General features: G+C 42.2%; 2 protein-coding genes across 2 annotated transcripts; one reads left to right on the top strand and one right to left on the bottom strand.

Moving 5' to 3' along the window:
- The first annotated feature begins 908 nt into the window (after positions 1 to 908).
- Positions 909 to 8,044, top strand: si:dkey-19b23.7 (uncharacterized). Its single transcript, XM_050067698.1, has 8 exons — positions 909 to 1,153; positions 1,438 to 1,509; positions 1,591 to 1,662; positions 1,747 to 1,946; positions 5,069 to 5,132; positions 5,216 to 5,381; positions 5,650 to 5,847; positions 6,010 to 8,044. Exons 1-8 carry the CDS (start codon positions 1,139 to 1,141, stop codon positions 6,132 to 6,134), a joined length of 912 nt encoding a protein of 303 aa, XP_049923655.1. The 5' UTR covers positions 909 to 1,138; the 3' UTR covers positions 6,135 to 8,044.
- A 117-nt stretch (positions 8,045 to 8,161) lies between these two features.
- On the bottom strand, positions 8,162 to 15,671 carry si:dkey-19b23.8 (low density lipoprotein receptor adapter protein 1). The gene is made up of 3 exons (XM_050067699.1): positions 15,376 to 15,671; positions 12,684 to 13,418; positions 8,162 to 11,060 (listed from the first exon to the last, which is right to left on the bottom strand). Exons 1-3 carry the CDS (start codon positions 15,389 to 15,391, stop codon positions 10,975 to 10,977), a joined length of 837 nt encoding a protein of 278 aa, XP_049923656.1. The 5' UTR covers positions 15,392 to 15,671; the 3' UTR covers positions 8,162 to 10,974.
- Positions 15,672 to 16,682: the final 1,011 nt, after the last annotated feature.

Genomic DNA, 16,682 nt, shown 5'->3' with positions numbered 1-16,682 from the left:
TTGTAATATTACGAGAACAAAGTCATAAATCTACGAGAATAAAGTCATAAATCTACGAGAATACAGTAATAAATCTACGAGAATAAAGTCATAACTCTACGAGAATACAGTAATAAATCTACGAGAATAAAGTCATAATATTATGAGAATAAAGTCAAATCTATGAGAATAAAGTCATAAATCTACGAGAATAAAGTCATAATATTATGAGAATAAAGTAATAAATATACGAGAATAAAGTCATAATATTACGAGAATAAAGTCAATATTACGAGAATAAAGTCATAAATCTACGAGAATAAAGTCATAATATTACGAGAATAAAGTCATAAATCTACGAGAATAAAGTCATAATATTACGAGAATAAAGTCTTGACTCGATTTACTTAGATTTAAGACTTAATTCTCTGAGACTTTATTCTCGTAGATTTACAACTAAATTCTCTGTAAACACATGAAAACGTAAGTTCAGCTGAAACAAATAGTCGATTAATCAATTGACAGAAAATAATTGTCAACTATTTTGATTATTGATGTAATTTTTTACGCAAAAATGCACAAAGCATTTCATGCGTCCAGATTCTGAAATGCCAGGATTTGCAAAACTTTAGTTACTAGTTACTTTGCAGATTTAGTTGATGTTGATGGATTGTTTTTTTTAATACAGGGCCACATTATTGTCCTCTACTAGATTTTATTTGTCTTTTTGTTTCTTAGGGGGTGAAAATGTTTTCCTATACTTTTGTATACATGTTGTTTTCTTACATATGAAAACTACTAAACAATTAGGGGGAAGAAATATCTGAGTGCTTCTTCCACCTGTGATTACCTCAACAAACTGAACCATCCTTACTGTCATAGTCCAGCTCTGACCTGCAGTACTCCAACATGGCCGCTAGGGGCTTCACTCGCATCACCATTCCCAAACCAACTTCATGCTGCGACAGTGAACACCGAAAAGGCAACACCCGAGGAGAACAAAACCAGATTGTGTGTGTGTGTGTGTGTGTGTGTAACACGACAGCAGCTCACCGGGACAATGAGCCGTATCAGACAGCACAGTGTGAGGTGTTAGTGTGTGCATGTAACGCCATGTTTGCCTGTGAAGGAGACGACATTGTCTGCATTTTGGTCCAAGATGAGCAGCGGCAGTGTGAGTTGTCTCCATCATTATGTGCTTTTATGTATCAGCTGCAGCAGGGGATGAATCTGGAAAGGAAAGAGTCGGGTTGTTGCATGTCATGTCTGCACTGCTCCTGTTTTACATCATTATTATACCGAGTCTTTATTGTCAACAGAGATGCAGGATGCTGAGGGGAGGCGTTGCATGTGTTGCTAGGATACTAGACAGGGAGGGGGCTGATGGGATTCACTGAGGTCAGACTTGAGTGGAATTAATGTGTTTTTTGTCTTTTTGCGTCTTGTGTGACTCAACAGAAACGAGAGAGGGAGCAGAGGAGGAAGCTGCAGCACTTCCTCAGTGACCTGGCCTTGCTGGGATCATTACAGGTCAGTGACTGCACATGCAGAGAAGATTAAACACACACATGATCAAACCATCATTTGCAGATAATCTTGTTTGTGTTGCAGGGCTTTAAATACTTCCAGCCTTGGCTCAGAGGGAAAGAGGAGCTGCTGCTGACGGTCGTTAATGAGGATCTGGTTAGTTTAATCTCGCTGCATATTTCCTCATGTGTTCATCATCATCATCATCTGTGACTGAGTGACCTCATACCTGTCCTGCAGGGTTGGCGTTCCCCAGGGTTTGCGGTCTCCAGAGCCTCCTCCTACTCGTCCACCAGCAGCCAGAACAGCAGCGATGTGTCCCCCAGCAGCAGCTCCCCCAGCCTGGACAGCCGCAGCAGCTCTCCCCTGCCTGGGGAGCCTCAGGGCCCACGAGACCCTCCGGCACACGCTCACACCAAGGCGCAGCCACAGACAGTCAGGTGTGTGTCACATGTTTATATCTGAATCTTCATGGACATCCGTTGGTGCATCACTTCCTGTTAGTCCTGTACAAAACAAAACAATATGTCAAGGCTTTCAGTGACGTAGATGGTGTCTCTGTGGCATTTGTTGTACACATGATTGTACAGTCATTACAATGATGCTTTGATGCAGCCTAATGCTCGCTAATGTCGCCCAGCGTCCACTTTCAATGAATATAGTGCAATAGTGCTGAAAATCAACTGACTAACAATCATGTAATAATCCATTAATTGTTTAAATATTAGGGTCAAGCAAAACAAAAGTGATTACAGCTTCTAAAATGTGAGGCTTTGCTTATTTTTTCAATTAAAAAAGTTACATTTATTTCTATGGGAAGCATTACTAATCTCTCATTGTTAAAGGAATACTACTCCCACAAAATGATCATTTGTATATCAGTCACTTACCCCGTGTTATATGGAATTCATGAGGAAATAATTGTTTTTCTATCATGGGTCCACGGAATAAAAGGGATCCAAGAACTGGGAAAATTCTTGATGAATTGAACTCATAGGGGTCCACGTTTAACAACAGCAAAACTATATCAAAACATCTGTTATCAAACTCGCACACCACTCAAGCAGTATATTCCAAGTCTTATTTATCCAGTCGTATGATCAGTACTCCACAAACACATGCATTTTCTCCAAAACCCTGTATTTAATACTAAACTTAATGTAAAATTTGTCAATGCTCCTTTCAAAGCCAGACTTGTACTCATACTCGTCGTCCTCCACTTATCCGGGTCCGGGTCGCGGGGGCAGCAGCCTCAGCAAAGAAGCCCAGACAGTCCTCTCCCTTGCCACTCCCGTCAGCTCTTTCGAGGGAACCCGAGGCGTTCCCAGGTCAGTCGGGCAATGTAATCCCTCCAGCGTGTCCTGGGGCGGCCCCAAGGTTTCCTCCCGGTTGGACATGCCCGAAACACCTCCCAAGGGAGGCGTCCGGAAGGCATCCTTACCAGATGCCCGAACCACCTCAACTGGCTCCTCTCGATGTGAAGGAGCAGCGGCTCTACTCCGAGTCCCTCCCGGATGTCCGAGCTCCTCACCCTATCTCTAAGGCTGAGCCCAGCCACCCTGCGGAGGAAACTCATTTCGGCCGCTTGTACTCGCATTCTCGTTCTTTCGGTCACTACCCAGAGCTCGTGACCATAGGTGAGGGTTGGAACGTAGATCGACTGGTAAATCGAGAGCTTCGCTTTCTGGCTAAGCTCCCTTTTCACCACAACGGATCGGTTAAGCGCCCGCATCACTGCTGACGCCGCCCCAATCCGCCTGTCAATCTCCCGCTCCAAAGCCAGACTCCATCGACAAAAACAGTAATTTTACCTCGCTAAACACAGGAGATGCTGGTCTACCACCAGCTCCATCAGTTAGTTAGTTTGTGTTATTGTGTGACTTTGGTGTTTTAAAGTAGCACTGTGTAAGTTTTGGGGGGATTTAGTGCCATCTAGTGGTGAGGACTGCAGATTGCAACCAGCTGAAACTTCTCCTGGTTAGAGTTCCTTCAGTGATCATTAATCAGGAGGTTTTTACCAGGAGCTGAATTTTTCACAGATGTCCCCTCATCTCCAAAACAAACGCACCCAGTGATTTAAACCGGTAAAATCACTGAATAAAGCAGTATTAAGCAGGTTCACATTACAAATAAATGTCGAAGATGTGCGGCTCGCCAATCACATGCTAACGTGTGCTCACCTCTTTTCTCTGAGAACTTGAGATCCAGACGTGAAAGAGGTTTTTTTTGGGAGCTGAATTTTCTGAAGAGGTCTCCTCCTCTCCAAAACAAGTGGATCTGGTGATTTAAACCTGTAGAAACATTGAATAAAGCAATTTCGCATAAAAACTTGGTGTTTTTTTCTGATGCTGCTTGTTGCAGATGGGCCTCTAACTACAGTGGGCAACATAAAAACACAAAAATGCAAATGGCCAGTGGAGTCAGTGTTTGGTTTGTCCGTTCTGGGCTACTGTAGAAACATGGCAGTGCAACATGGCCGACTCCATAAACAAGGACCCGCTTCCTATGTAGATATCAACTGTTGGAGCTACGATAACATTCTTTGTATTTGTTTATATTCATGTTTAAATAATAGTGACTACATGTAAATAGATGCAGTTTTGTTGTTTGTACACCGGGTGGCGCAGTAGAACAGGAAAACACAGGTAATATAGCAGCAGGTGTGTGACGGGGGAAGCAAACAGTTTTTTGACCGTGTTAAGTGTGGCGGGAATGGAAACTTTTACCTGTGTGAAGGTGAGCACGTGTTATAATAAATGGGTCACTGCACTTACAGAAATGTCATGAATTGGACTTTGGTTTATTGTTGTTCCCCAGAAAACGAGTCCGAACAATTTCTCACTGTTCGCCCCTCTACATAAACAGCTTAATCTAAGACAACAGAAACACAGCATTATTTATTTTCAGGTGATTATAAGCTAATGAAAACATACTTATTATATTATATTACATTTCTGCCAATATATCCTCCTAAACCCTACACACTGGACCTTTTAAAGTCTTGGTTCGGATTCACCAAAGTGTGATCGAGGCAGTGGTAGACCAGCAGCTCCTTTAGGGAGGTAAAATTACTGTTTTTGTCAATGGAGTCTGGCTTTGATGAGAACGTACGTAAGTCTCACTTTCAGGTCAGGTCCTCGTCAGAAAAAGCTGTCTGTTTGGAAAGTCCTGAGCATACCAGTGAATAACAAAGACTTGAATCATACTGCACAAGTTGTGTGAGAGTTTGTAAACAGGTGTTTTGATATGGTTTTGCTGTTGTTAAACATGGACCCCTATGACTTCAATTCATCAAATATTTTCTCTGTTTTTGGATTCTTCGTTCACTCTGAAGGCTTGTGAGAAAAAGTAAGTTTTCTTCAAGAATTCAACGTAACACAGGGTGATTAATCGATATACAAAAGATCATTTTGTGGGTGAAGTGTTCCTTTAAGTAAAGACTACTAATGAGGCTTTGAACAAAGAGCCTTACAGCTCCGAGGTGCAGATGTTCGTGTGATAGACTCACACAGTGCAGACATTATACACAAACACATTGTTGGACGTCTTTCTCTGTCCTCAGGGACCCCAGCAGCGAGGAGCATCTCCTCCCAGCCTCCCCCAGTGAAAGAGAGATAGCAGTGCCTGTGAGTGCGTCAGCCAGTCTCACTTTAACAACCACTAACTCGCCTGCTCAAGTCTCACGACCTCGACTTTGTCCTCCCCACAGGAGGTGAACTGCACTCTGTTTTTACTGGCCGGCTATGTCAAGTATGGACGCCCCTACGCCTGGATACGCTCCAATCACGAGCGCCTGGTCAACATCGGCGGCACGGATTCGATGGTCAAGGACACGCCCATGAAACTCAAGTCCATCGCAGACTGGCAGACACGAGGTATGGAAACAATGTGAGGAATCCAAACATGAGAGAGCTATTGTTTCACTGCACAGATTCAATAATTACAACTTTTTCCATGAGCTTAATCAGACCCAGATGTCTTTGCTTGAGTTTAACCTTCTCAGAGACTACTGTTTCGTCTGGATTAGCTTGGTGGAAAAAGCTCTGGGTGCTTTGGTCGTAAAGTTACTCTGCACTGTTAGACTGTTACAAATATTTATCCCAAAAAGCATCTCTGTGTCGTGTTTACTGTTGTTGTTTTCAGGTATTCGTGTGTGGGACGTCATCAGTGAGCTGGTGTGTCTGTGCACTGTCCCCTCTCCCTCCAACCCCTTCGCCCTGGACATGCGCTACATCAAAAGCCTTCCCCTCCCCGACCGCTTCCTCGTCACAGGCGCTCTCCTTAACTTCCTGGACATGTACGTGGTTTACGGAAACAGGGACGAGATGCACTATGACAAAGGTAGGCATCATTTGATTTTAATACACCATCATTAATATTATTTTTATTGAAGCCAGCAGGTGATGCTGTTTAGCTACGTTACAAATGGATCCCTCCTCACACTCCACACTTGAATTTCAGGGCATCAGTGAATGTTTTCTGATGATGGTTTTCTCCTTTCAGTGGTGGAGGAGGTGAAGCCTCTGAGGCGTCTCCACGTCCAGTCCCTACTGGAGTTACAGCGGCACAGAGAGGGCACCGGGTCAGAGAGCAGTCCCACAGTGGAGGACTCTGCCGGAGAGAAGTGACTCTGATTGTTTGTGTATGATGCGCATTCAGATGAAATATTATGGGTGCACTTCTACTGACTTTTTGTGAAAAAGAAAAGACAGTAAATAGGTTCAAATGTCTGATATGTCATCAGAACAACTGAATTTAGGTTATTTGTTGTGTTGTGGTTATTCTAAAGACGACTATGGATGAGCATGAGAACCCATGTACTCAATTTGGACGTTATTGAACGTATAGAGTAATCACCACCCACATGTGAACATAACTTTTTTTTTACTATCTAAAATGGATAAAACCTTGTGATGTTACCTTACCGGTTACAGACAGTTTGGACCACACAGTAGAAGGTTTCGGCCTAAATTTGTTGGGTCTGTATAACAGCTCGGTGTTGGATGTTAGCCGCTGCTGCTGCTGTGTTAGCTCATGCCAACTGGGCAGATATTGGAGACGGTCCTACAGTACTGTGTCTAACCTGTGTAATGGTAGCAACAGAAGGTTTGCTAATTTATGGTTTAATAGGCTAATTGAAGCCGTTGTTGAATAAATTTTGTTGTTGGCTAATTTACATTTCTATTCTTACGTTAGCTTTTTTTCTAAGAGGACTTAAGTACTCTAATAATTTAATGCAAGTACTTGAATACAGAAATTACTCAAAATGCCCATCCATAGTACACACTGGGCAAACCTTTTTTTTCCAAGGCCACACAGTGCACTTGGAGCTGTATCTTTAGCCCTTTTTACACTGCCACTGTTCTGTAAAAAAGGTACATTCGTGGCATGGGGTAATGGAGTTGTCTCGCCTTTAAGCCAGCAGTGTAGATAGTAACAGTGCCGAAACGATGCCTGTGTACAAGGAACAGCCGGCAGGACGGGATCACGGACAGGATGGGTGTGGCAGTCTTTTTTTTTAGATTCTTTTTTGGGCTTTTTTATTCCTTTATTGGACAGGACGGATTAGTCGTGAAAGGAAATGACAGGCAGCAAAGGGCCGTGGGCTGGAATCGAACCTGTGGCAGCTGCGGCAAGGATATTGCCTTTGCACATGGGATGCCAGCTCTACCCACTGAGCTCATAGGTGCTGTAACAATCTGACATTGTGTTGTTTGCAACCCACGCCCGGGAGATTTAAAAAGCAGTTGATAGCAGTTAGCAGCTAACTCAAAGAAGAACAGTGGCCAAAGATGTATGCAGGTCTGTGAGCTTCTTCCCCCGTTGAGCACAAGACAGGCTCAACCACCATATATCAGGGATCGTTAATGATTTAAATTGATGTGTTTATGCCGTTTTTATCGCTTATAAAGCGCTGCTGAAACATATGTTGTATGTCACGCTAGGGGCCAATGCTGTTGTGTTACATGTCACGCCTGTCACGGCTCTTTTGATGCCACCATGCCGGCATGCTTTATTAATCCCCTAGGCTAAATTCAATGTTTTCACTCTGTTGTCATACACACACATGCACAAACAGGACCAATACACGCATTAAATGGAGAGATGTCAGAGCGACGGAGCTGTTTTGGAGAGACGCCCGGGGAGGTGGGGGTTCGGTGCCCAGGAGGCGAACTGGCACCTCTCCAGCTACCAGTCCATGCTCCATATTTGGTCCAGACAGGGACTTGAACCGGCGACCCCTACACTGGAACAGCGTGATACTGTTTGGTTCTTTATAAAAATGCAAAGACAGCATATAGAAGGGACTTCATAGCGGCTCTATAGCACCATCTCTGTGTAGAAAGAGCTTGTATCTTTACCACAGTTGAAAGATAGTCACATGTATGAGCTGTTGAAATGTGAAAACACTGGAGAAGTAACTCTGGGAAATGAGTCACATGACTGAGATCTAACATCCCAGGACCTCTCTGAATGTCTTGCCCTGCTGCCACCCCCCAAACCTCTCAATCCTGCCCTCCCACACACACTGAGCTGCTTCAGGCCAAATATAACATCTTAAAAGCAAAGTGAAACAGAGTCAAGGTCAAAGCTGGTTAAATATTTGTCTTGAAAGTTACAGTGGTACAAAAATAAACATGTACAGACAAACAAATGTTGTATAAAAAGTTTTAATACTCCATAAAATACATATTACTTAAATATGTACAACGACATAAAAACAGTACATTGATAAAATACGCTTTAAAGCAGGCACTTTGACCCCTTTTTCTGAGATGGGGGCTGCGCCGTTTGTAATGGAGAAGATACATCATGAATACAAAAATGTTAACTGATAAAAACCTTGTGGCACATCAGTCAAAAACACCTTTCCTGTAATAATAAAAAAACAAAATAAAAAGGCGACATCGCTAGCTTAGTTGTGGTCAGCAAACACAAAATGACATGGTAGCCTCGGGGTGTACCACTAATCCTCATGTCTTTGTAAACCTTAAGACTGAATCATGAGGGCATCTTATGCAACAACGCAGACATCACTGCCTTTAACCGTCACTTTAAATAGTCAGGGCACCTTTTATGGCTTTGGTAATGTGAACGAGTCGAAGGCTTAGGGAGCACTGGTCTCCTGACGAGGCTGCTCACTATGCAAAGTCATGGCTGGACATTTCTCAAATTTCCCCCCCGTTTGGAATGCAGGTGCACGGCCGCACATTCCTCACAGAGGCTCCACACGGGAACACAGCGTTCCCAGTGTTCGGACACAAACAAACCCGCAAGTCATGGCTGAGTGTGCTTTTCTCCACGTAAATGCAAATTATTCATGGCAGTGGACAGTTGGGATCTGTTTTTTGTTTTTGCAGGATGCTGCTGTGGTGCCTGAGGGGAGGATTTTGTCGACCCTGCAGGTTCTGCTAAGGTCTATATTTTCCATTTATAATGCAGGTGCTGCTGCTGACCTCTTCAGGTGGCAGGAAGATAAAACGTCTGATGACCTGACGAGGAATTAAACTGATGCGTTCAGATATAAACATTTTACAGGAAGTGCTCAGAAATTATCGTGTATGTGTGCACTAATACGAAACCATAATGCATTCATTTGAGAAAAGAAATTGTCCCTTTCCTCAGAATTTTGAGATAATCTCGTTCATTCGGACAAAGATTTCAAGAAAAAAAAAATCCACTCTTTTTTTCGGAATAATAAAAAATATTTCAGAATTCTGAGAAAAAATTTAAGGGACAATAAAAATGCTGCTTGTGTTTCTGAATTAATAAAATAATCTTGTTAATTCTCAATTTTCTACTTTCTATTTTAACAAGATAATAATCTCTTAAATGCTGAAAAATTTGCAGAATTTATTATTAATTTTCCTTTTTTTTTTTTTTTTACAAATTAATAAGATAAATATCTGGTTATGAAAATTCTGAGATAATAATTTCATTATTTCTCTTTTTTCTGAATTAATAAGATAATTATGTGGTTAACTGAGAAAAAGCAAAAAAAAAAGTGAATTCTGAGATAATAATCTCATTAATTCTCAATTTTCTTAAGATACTTATCTGGGTAATTCAGGAAAACAGGCAGATTTTTTTTTTTTTTTAATGAGAACTCTGAGATAATAATTTTGTTTTGTTTTTTTCTGGATTATTCAATAATTATCAGGTTAATTTAGAAAAACAAGAGCATTATTTCTTTCCACGAAATCTCCTCTCAGAATTTTGAAATAATAATTTTGTTAATTCTTGTTTTTCTGAATTAAGATACTGACGTGGTTATTTAGGAAAAACTAGCTAAAGATTTCTGCCATTTAAAAACTTTTTTTTTCCAGAATTCTGAGATAATTATTTTTAATTAATTTTCATTTTTGTAAATAAATAAGAATTATCTGGTTAAATTAGAAAAACATGCAGATTTTTTTCCCCTTAAAAAATCCTGAGATAATAATTTTCTTAATTCTCGTTTTTGTAACTGAATAAGATATTTATGTGGTTAATTTAAAAAAAAAAAGAAAAAAAGCTGAAAATATTCCCATTCATTTTTTTTAAATTCTGAGATAGTGTCTTAATCTCAGTAATTCTCATTTTTCTTAATTAATAAGATAATTACTTGGTTAAGTCAGAAAAACATGAGCATTATTTTTCCATGAAATCTCAGAATTATGAAAAAAAAAAAAGGGGCAATTTTTTTCTCAAATGAATGCATTATGCTTTAAAATTGAATTAAAAACTGTAATTAAATGTACTTGACGTTTTTATAGCATGCCTGCATTTTCCCTCTCTATCTTTACATCTGTTTGTAATCTCGGCCAAAACTCTCACAACGTAGATTCAAAAATAAAAAGATAAACATCCTAGTGCCACAGGGTTAAAATAATAACATAAAATCATCATGACCTGTCACATATGTCAGTTAAATAAAAATCCGCCTTCTAAAAACAAAAAAGATAAAGCTCTTTGTCTCTTTCCAGTTTTTAGTCGTCATCTGTGGATCATTTGGCCGACAGCTGCTGTTGTTGCTGGTTTAATTATCTGCTTCCAGCACACCAAACTCTTCGGTGGCTTCAGTATCAAGCAGACTACTTCAAAGCAAACAAGCCGACCAAAAATGAAAGAGTTACAGAAACGAACCAGCCCGGTCCACAAACGGCTCGCAGCCAGTCACAGAGCTGCTGACAGGCGAACAAAGGCAGCTGTCGACAGCATGTTGTGCTACATCGGACATCACTCTTGCAACCGTCAACTCTGCTGCGTGAAAAACCTTCAAGTCCATACGTTCACTGATTCAGGCGACACCCTCTCACAAGCAGAGTCCTCATTCATCCAAATATGGACCTTTCACACCTCCCAGTTTCAGTCCCTCTGTCCTCCCGTCTGTCCTGTAATCACCCTCCCTCCCATCAGTGCCGTCATCCTTGAGGTTGTCTTCAGGTTAATGTGGTCCCATGTTTGAGGGGTTAAAGTGGCGGGAGTTCAGTTCCAGCTGTCAGAGGCAGATCCTCTTCTGGTGATGGCTCTGAGGGGGCTGCGAGACACAGAGCCCCTCTTCTTCCAGCGAACTGAAAAGGAAGAGACACAGAGTCAGTGATGAGTCAGTGGTGAGTGGCTCGGCAGCTGCGGATGAAACATCGGTGTTAAAATGTTAATCATGAACATCCAAGCAGCCCCACGAGTTTGTCAACCTTGACTCTGAAAGTGTCCTGGTGAGGGTATTCATTTACTGTTCTCCACTTCAGCACTTGGTTTTCATTACTTTCACTAAATGTGCTCGCTGCAGTGGAAATCTTATCTGTCTGAACAGCTTGGAGAGCAAGAGGAGAGAGTGATAACGACAGTTAATCAAGGAAATGGCTCTTTATTCAACCATTAAAGGCCTTTGTGGTTTAGAACTATTTAGCCCTACAAAGCCAAAACACCATAACTACATAATTGATCAAAACTGAGTCAAAAAATAGTCTAAAATTTTGACATCTATTAAAAAATATAACTTATTTTGGTATAAAAAGTATTAGTTTGGTAGGGGAAAAATAGTAAAACTCGCAAGAAGAGGAAAACCAAGGCTAGCTGGGATGCTAGCCTTAGCTAAATCTACTTTAGGGTTTCCTCTAAATGAAAAAGGCCATCTTAATAATTGATGTGATAATGTCATGAAACTAATTGTAAATGAGGCTTAATCTAGTTTAAAAACTTAAACCATAAGTAACATTAGATTAACTAGCCAAAAAGGTAACTAGCCTAGCTTAGAGTAGCAATAACAGCCATTCCCGCAGCCTCTGACTCCAGAGGGAAACCTACATTTACGTTTTTATTTTTCAACCTGGACCCTATTTCACCAAGGCTTTGTGTCTAAGGGACTTATCGTATAATATAATTTGGCTGGGGAAAAAAAATTCAAGTAAAACTCGCAAAAAGAGGAAACCTGGGAAGCTAGCCACAGCTAAAGCTAATGTAGGACTCATGTAAGTAACTGTAAATAAGGTTAAATCTAGTTTAAAAACGTAACACCAGAAGTAACATTAGATTAATGAGCTAAAAGCTAACTAGCCTAGCTTAGCAGAGCAGTGAATAATTTTTCAAATGGGTCTAGTATTGAGTGAGAGCGCAATGTGCCATTTTGTCATAAAAACATCAATAATGTGGAAGGGGGAATAAGTAAAACTCACAGGAAGAGGAAAACCAGAGCTAACTGGAAGCTAGCTAGGTAGTTAGCCTTAGCAAGCTAATTTAGGGTTTCCTTTAAATGAAAAATGCCCAAACATTATAGTAGTTAAGTTCACTACATCATGTGAATAAGAATAAATCTAATCTAAAAACGTAACACCAGAAGTAACAAGCTAAACGTTAACTAGCCTAGCTTAGCAGAGTAGCCGTAACTGCCATCCCTACAGCTTCCAACTCCGAAGGAAAACATACTCATAGCCTTTTTATTTTTCAACCTGGACCCTATTTCACCATGTTTTTAAGTCTAGGTGACTCATGGAGACAAATGTTTTTGAAATGACTCCAGTATTGGAGTAATGGACAACTGTGCACCGTGAATTTACGTCCACTAAAAGAACCTATTTTTGCCACTGACAGGCTCATTGTGTTATTTTAAGTGTTAACTTTAAACAATAATCTGAGCCCGTCAGTGACAAAAACAAACACTTTTAAGCCTTCATGAAGCAGTACTGTCATCTCACCTTTTCCCAGACTGGCGGGCAGCGTGGAGCTCTTGTTGTTAGCGGGAGAGTTGGACGACTCCTCCACGCGCTTCCCCTTCCCCTCTCCTGGCTGCAGCGTGGCCGAGCCATTCTGCTGCCAGTCGCTCAGCGCCCGCTGGAAAGAATGTGCCAGACAAGCTGTCATGTCTCGTGCCCGCTCCGCCCGGCTGCACCAGAACACCCGACACTGCAGCTGCTGCCCTTGATGTTTGCAGATGTACAAGAAGACGTTGGGCCGGTTTGCGTCCGCCGCACAGTATGCAATGTCCTGAAGGTACGTCTTGGTGAGCTGCCGACCTGTGCTCAGCTCCTTGACCTCTACGTATCTCGGGCGCACCACCAGGGCGTGATCTTTGCTCAGCTTCTTCCCGTTAGCGATACCTTCCAGCAAGTGGCTGATAGCGTCCTGAGCCTGCTCTCGATCCAGAGAGAAGATTTTCTCCGTGCCCAGGTAGTGGACCTTGAAGAGAGGATCACCGTGGGATAAAGACTCTGTGCGGTCGCGGCGAAAGCGGCGACGTAGCGCAGCTGGAGAGTTCTTAAGAGTCTGCATGAGGTGAAACGTGCTGAGAGACATGGTGCGCTTCAGGCTGGGTTTGGAGGGAATTTTAGCTGAGGTGTATCTGCCGGTGGCCAGCTGGTCGTCTTTAGAGCCTCTCCCACTTTTCCACCTTTCTTCCACAGACGGAGCGTAGTTGCATCCACTGCTTTTATCTGAAAAGAGGCAGACAGTGACGTTAGCAGATGAATAATTGAGCGTGACAGATGCTTGAGCTTTGTTCAGAGTTAAATACGGTGAAGGAGAAAGTACATCCTGGAAATAGGTTGTTTTGACATTTAGTTCGGTTAAAAGCAACTCTCTGTTCGTTATCGTTTTTGTGCAATCTCATTCTTTCAACTCCTTGATAAGGGGAAAAAAAAAAAACATGCACTCAGCACAACTTGTACCGCAGCATGGAAAAACAGAAGGCCACCAAACAGGATCAGTTACAAAGGTGACGCATGGGAGGAATATTCATTCACCACAGACACCAGCCATTAAATATTTACAGTGAGGTTTGGGCTTTGTCCTCGCTGCAGTGAACCCTCACACTGATGAAGTGGAAACATGCCACAATAATCTGAAGGTTAACGTAACACACAAAAGGTGGCACGCAGGTAATCACAGGTACATGCACCCCGTGCCAAGAACTACAAACTCTTATATCACAGTGCTGTTTCTAACAGGAGGACTTGAAGGATTCTGTGACCTTGCCAACCCCAGTCTTATGCAACGTCCACATCTGGCCTCCCATTGTCTCCCATCCTACAAACCCACAGACCTGCCTGTTCTCTCATTGTGTTCTCCGAACTTTATTTTTTCCCCCTTTCTCTTTTCTTGGCTATTCTTTCAACATCCGAGCTCCTCAGAAGTGAGCTGCACTGAGAACCGCCGACTGTTCCAAGGTGGCGGTCATTGTTAGCCGGGACCCCGCGCAGGAAACAGCTTTGCGTTCCCCACCTAAATATTTCTCCTGCAAACAATGGCGTGCTTTTGTGAGTGTGTCACCTCACAAAAGAGATGAGAGTTGACCTAGAGCCTGGGCCGACCCCGGGCATGCACACACACAGTTACACGTGTGGGTTGCAAACGTGCACAACTCTCACTTGGAAACACACACACGCAGGTGGCTACCTGTTTTGCATTAAACCACAGGTACTGTGCAACACTGTTGTTCCCTGCCACAGGGCACGAGTCACAAACTCAGCCATGTCCCAAACAAACAATCCAAATCTGCATGCAGGTAAGCTGTCGTGCGTAACTTCACGTGATCTGAGTAAACAACTCTCTAAGTTTTTTGAACATGTGCAAAGAGCTGTGGCTGCCGATCAGCATTAGGAAGTGGATACAACACATCAGCTTCTATTTAACTTTAATATTTATTCTATGGAACCAAAATTTGAGCTTTAAACACTTAATTTCCTGCATTCTGGTGATTTTAATGTACCAATATGTGCATTTTCTGCATCAATTAATGGTGAAAATGTTTTTAATTTTGACAAAATAAAAGTTCTCTGCTATTTTATGTTTTTATTGGGGAGGTACAAATGCAAATGTTCTTAAAATTGAGGGGGGACATGCCCCTGCGTACCCCCCTAAATCTACACCTATGTGTATGGAGATTTTTGCCCTAAACTTTATTTCAAATATGAAGAAAAATACAAATAAAGCACACAAGAATGTGAACTAAGAGTTTAAATTAGGGTTTCTACATTTCATGATTTACCATACAAAGCTAAAGCTAAATTAAGACAAGGCATGACAGGGGTTTGCTTCACTTTCTCTAAAAGGAGCAACAGAAAACAGTTGTTAAAAACTTTTTCTTCATGTTATGTTCTCATTTCTTGTATGCCGAATTAAACATTAGAGCCTATTGATTACTGTAACATCAAAATATGTCATCTGTGCGACATTTAATTTAAGAAATGAGCGAGACAACTTAAAATTGGCGGATTTTACAGTGAGATTCGGCGAGCCCCGTAGCGTCCGCCAAGCCCCCTCATTTCTCAGTAATATATCACAAGTATAAGCGTGACAGTGATTAAAGTTGCATGTGCTTTCACAAACTGTCATTATATTTTGAATATGTTAATAAAATCACACTTTATACTTTTAAAAAATGTGTCTTACCTGGCCACAGTTTCATGCAAACGATGTCCTCGTGCGTCTCAGGTGAACTGCAGAGTTTGGTGGTGTTTTCAAACACACCGGGTCAGGTGAAGTCTGCTATCCCGCACGTTCACACTAAACTCGACCAACTGTCATTAAATCAAACTCAATAAACTAATCGATAACTCTGTACCGGCTCTCCTCGTAGAATTCCTCGTGCTCGGATAAGCGGCAGTGAGACACATGCAGACGGAGACAGTTCATGTAGACACTGAATCATGCTCTGTGCTCTCCCTGCTCGACGCGTTTGACTTGAGTGAATCACTGAGCGCGTGGAGCAACCGTTTTTAAAACAGCGTAGGCGCGAGCTCGTCACAGACGTGGACGAGCACTTGCGTCTGAGCAGTGAGGAGGAGGAGGAGGAGGCTGGCTGGTGTGTGCTCATCATCAGCAGCAGCAGCAGCAGAGGGAGGTCTGAGGGGAGAGGAGGTGATGGTTTACAGTAGAGGAGAGATTTACAGGACATGGCAGCATGATAACACCTGACACACTGTTGTTCTCTTACTGGCACTGCTGCTCTGAGGAAGACCTGTGTACATATTTACACTGCCCCTATAGTGTTTCCAGTGAAGGCTCTGTCACCACGTTTAATATGATAAATCATATTATTTATTATATACTGTAAATACTCGACCAGCTCCTCATGGAAGCAAATATGTGTGAACTATTGAACCCCTTTTGTGGTTCCTTCAAATGGAAATGTTCTATGTATTCGGCAGCGTTAAATAGGCACATTTCTCCCCAAAAATCAGCCTGATATATTTGAGTTTTTTGCATCTAATTTTGAATTTAAACAAAGTTATATGGATTTTAACAATGTTTTACTCAGTGGCGTCCCCAAAGAGGAGCCAGGGGTTGTTTGGGTGGAACAGCATGTTCTCATCCCGAACTCGTCAAATACCGCCGCTTGGTCAGTGATTTCGGCATCAGACGCCGACACCAAAGCCACCTTTCAGGGATGCCCAGTGGTCAGAGTGGTCATCCCATGATCAAAGGCATTGTCCTTGTCGCATCGGCTGTGGGTTCATATCCAGCCCTTTGCTGCATGTCATCCCCTTTTGCGGTCAAGTCCGTCCTATCTAATAAAGCCAAAAAAGCCAAAAAAAAAAAAGAAGAAAAAAGCCAACTTTCGCGGCAGTACGATATGCTGCTGGGCGGTGCCAGTATGTGATGATGAAATGTGGCCGGATGGCACCTGTCACAGTGGTATAATATGCCGCTGGACAATTTTAAACGCTACCATTAACGACGTAATATAAGGAGCTGGA

Source organism: Epinephelus moara, chromosome 17, assembly GCF_006386435.1.
Source record: "Epinephelus moara isolate mb chromosome 17, YSFRI_EMoa_1.0, whole genome shotgun sequence".
Classification (NCBI taxonomy): Eukaryota; Metazoa; Chordata; class Actinopteri; order Perciformes; family Serranidae; genus Epinephelus; species Epinephelus moara.
This window is presented reverse-complemented; position numbering and strand designations above follow the sequence as displayed.

Bases quoted from the DNA above. Each gene is read 5' to 3' on its own strand.
- si:dkey-19b23.7 (XM_050067698.1), top strand. The intron at 1,663-1,746 runs GTTAGTTTAATC...CCTGTCCTGCAG, and splicing joins CGGTCGTTAATGAGGATCTG to GGTTGGCGTTCCCCAGGGTT. The intron at 5,848-6,009 runs GTAGGCATCATT...TTCTCCTTTCAG, and splicing joins CGAGATGCACTATGACAAAG to TGGTGGAGGAGGTGAAGCCT.
- si:dkey-19b23.8 (XM_050067699.1), bottom strand. The intron at 11,061-12,683 runs GTGAGATGACAG...CTTCCTTTTCAG, and splicing joins GCCCGCCAGTCTGGGAAAAG to TTCGCTGGAAGAAGAGGGGC.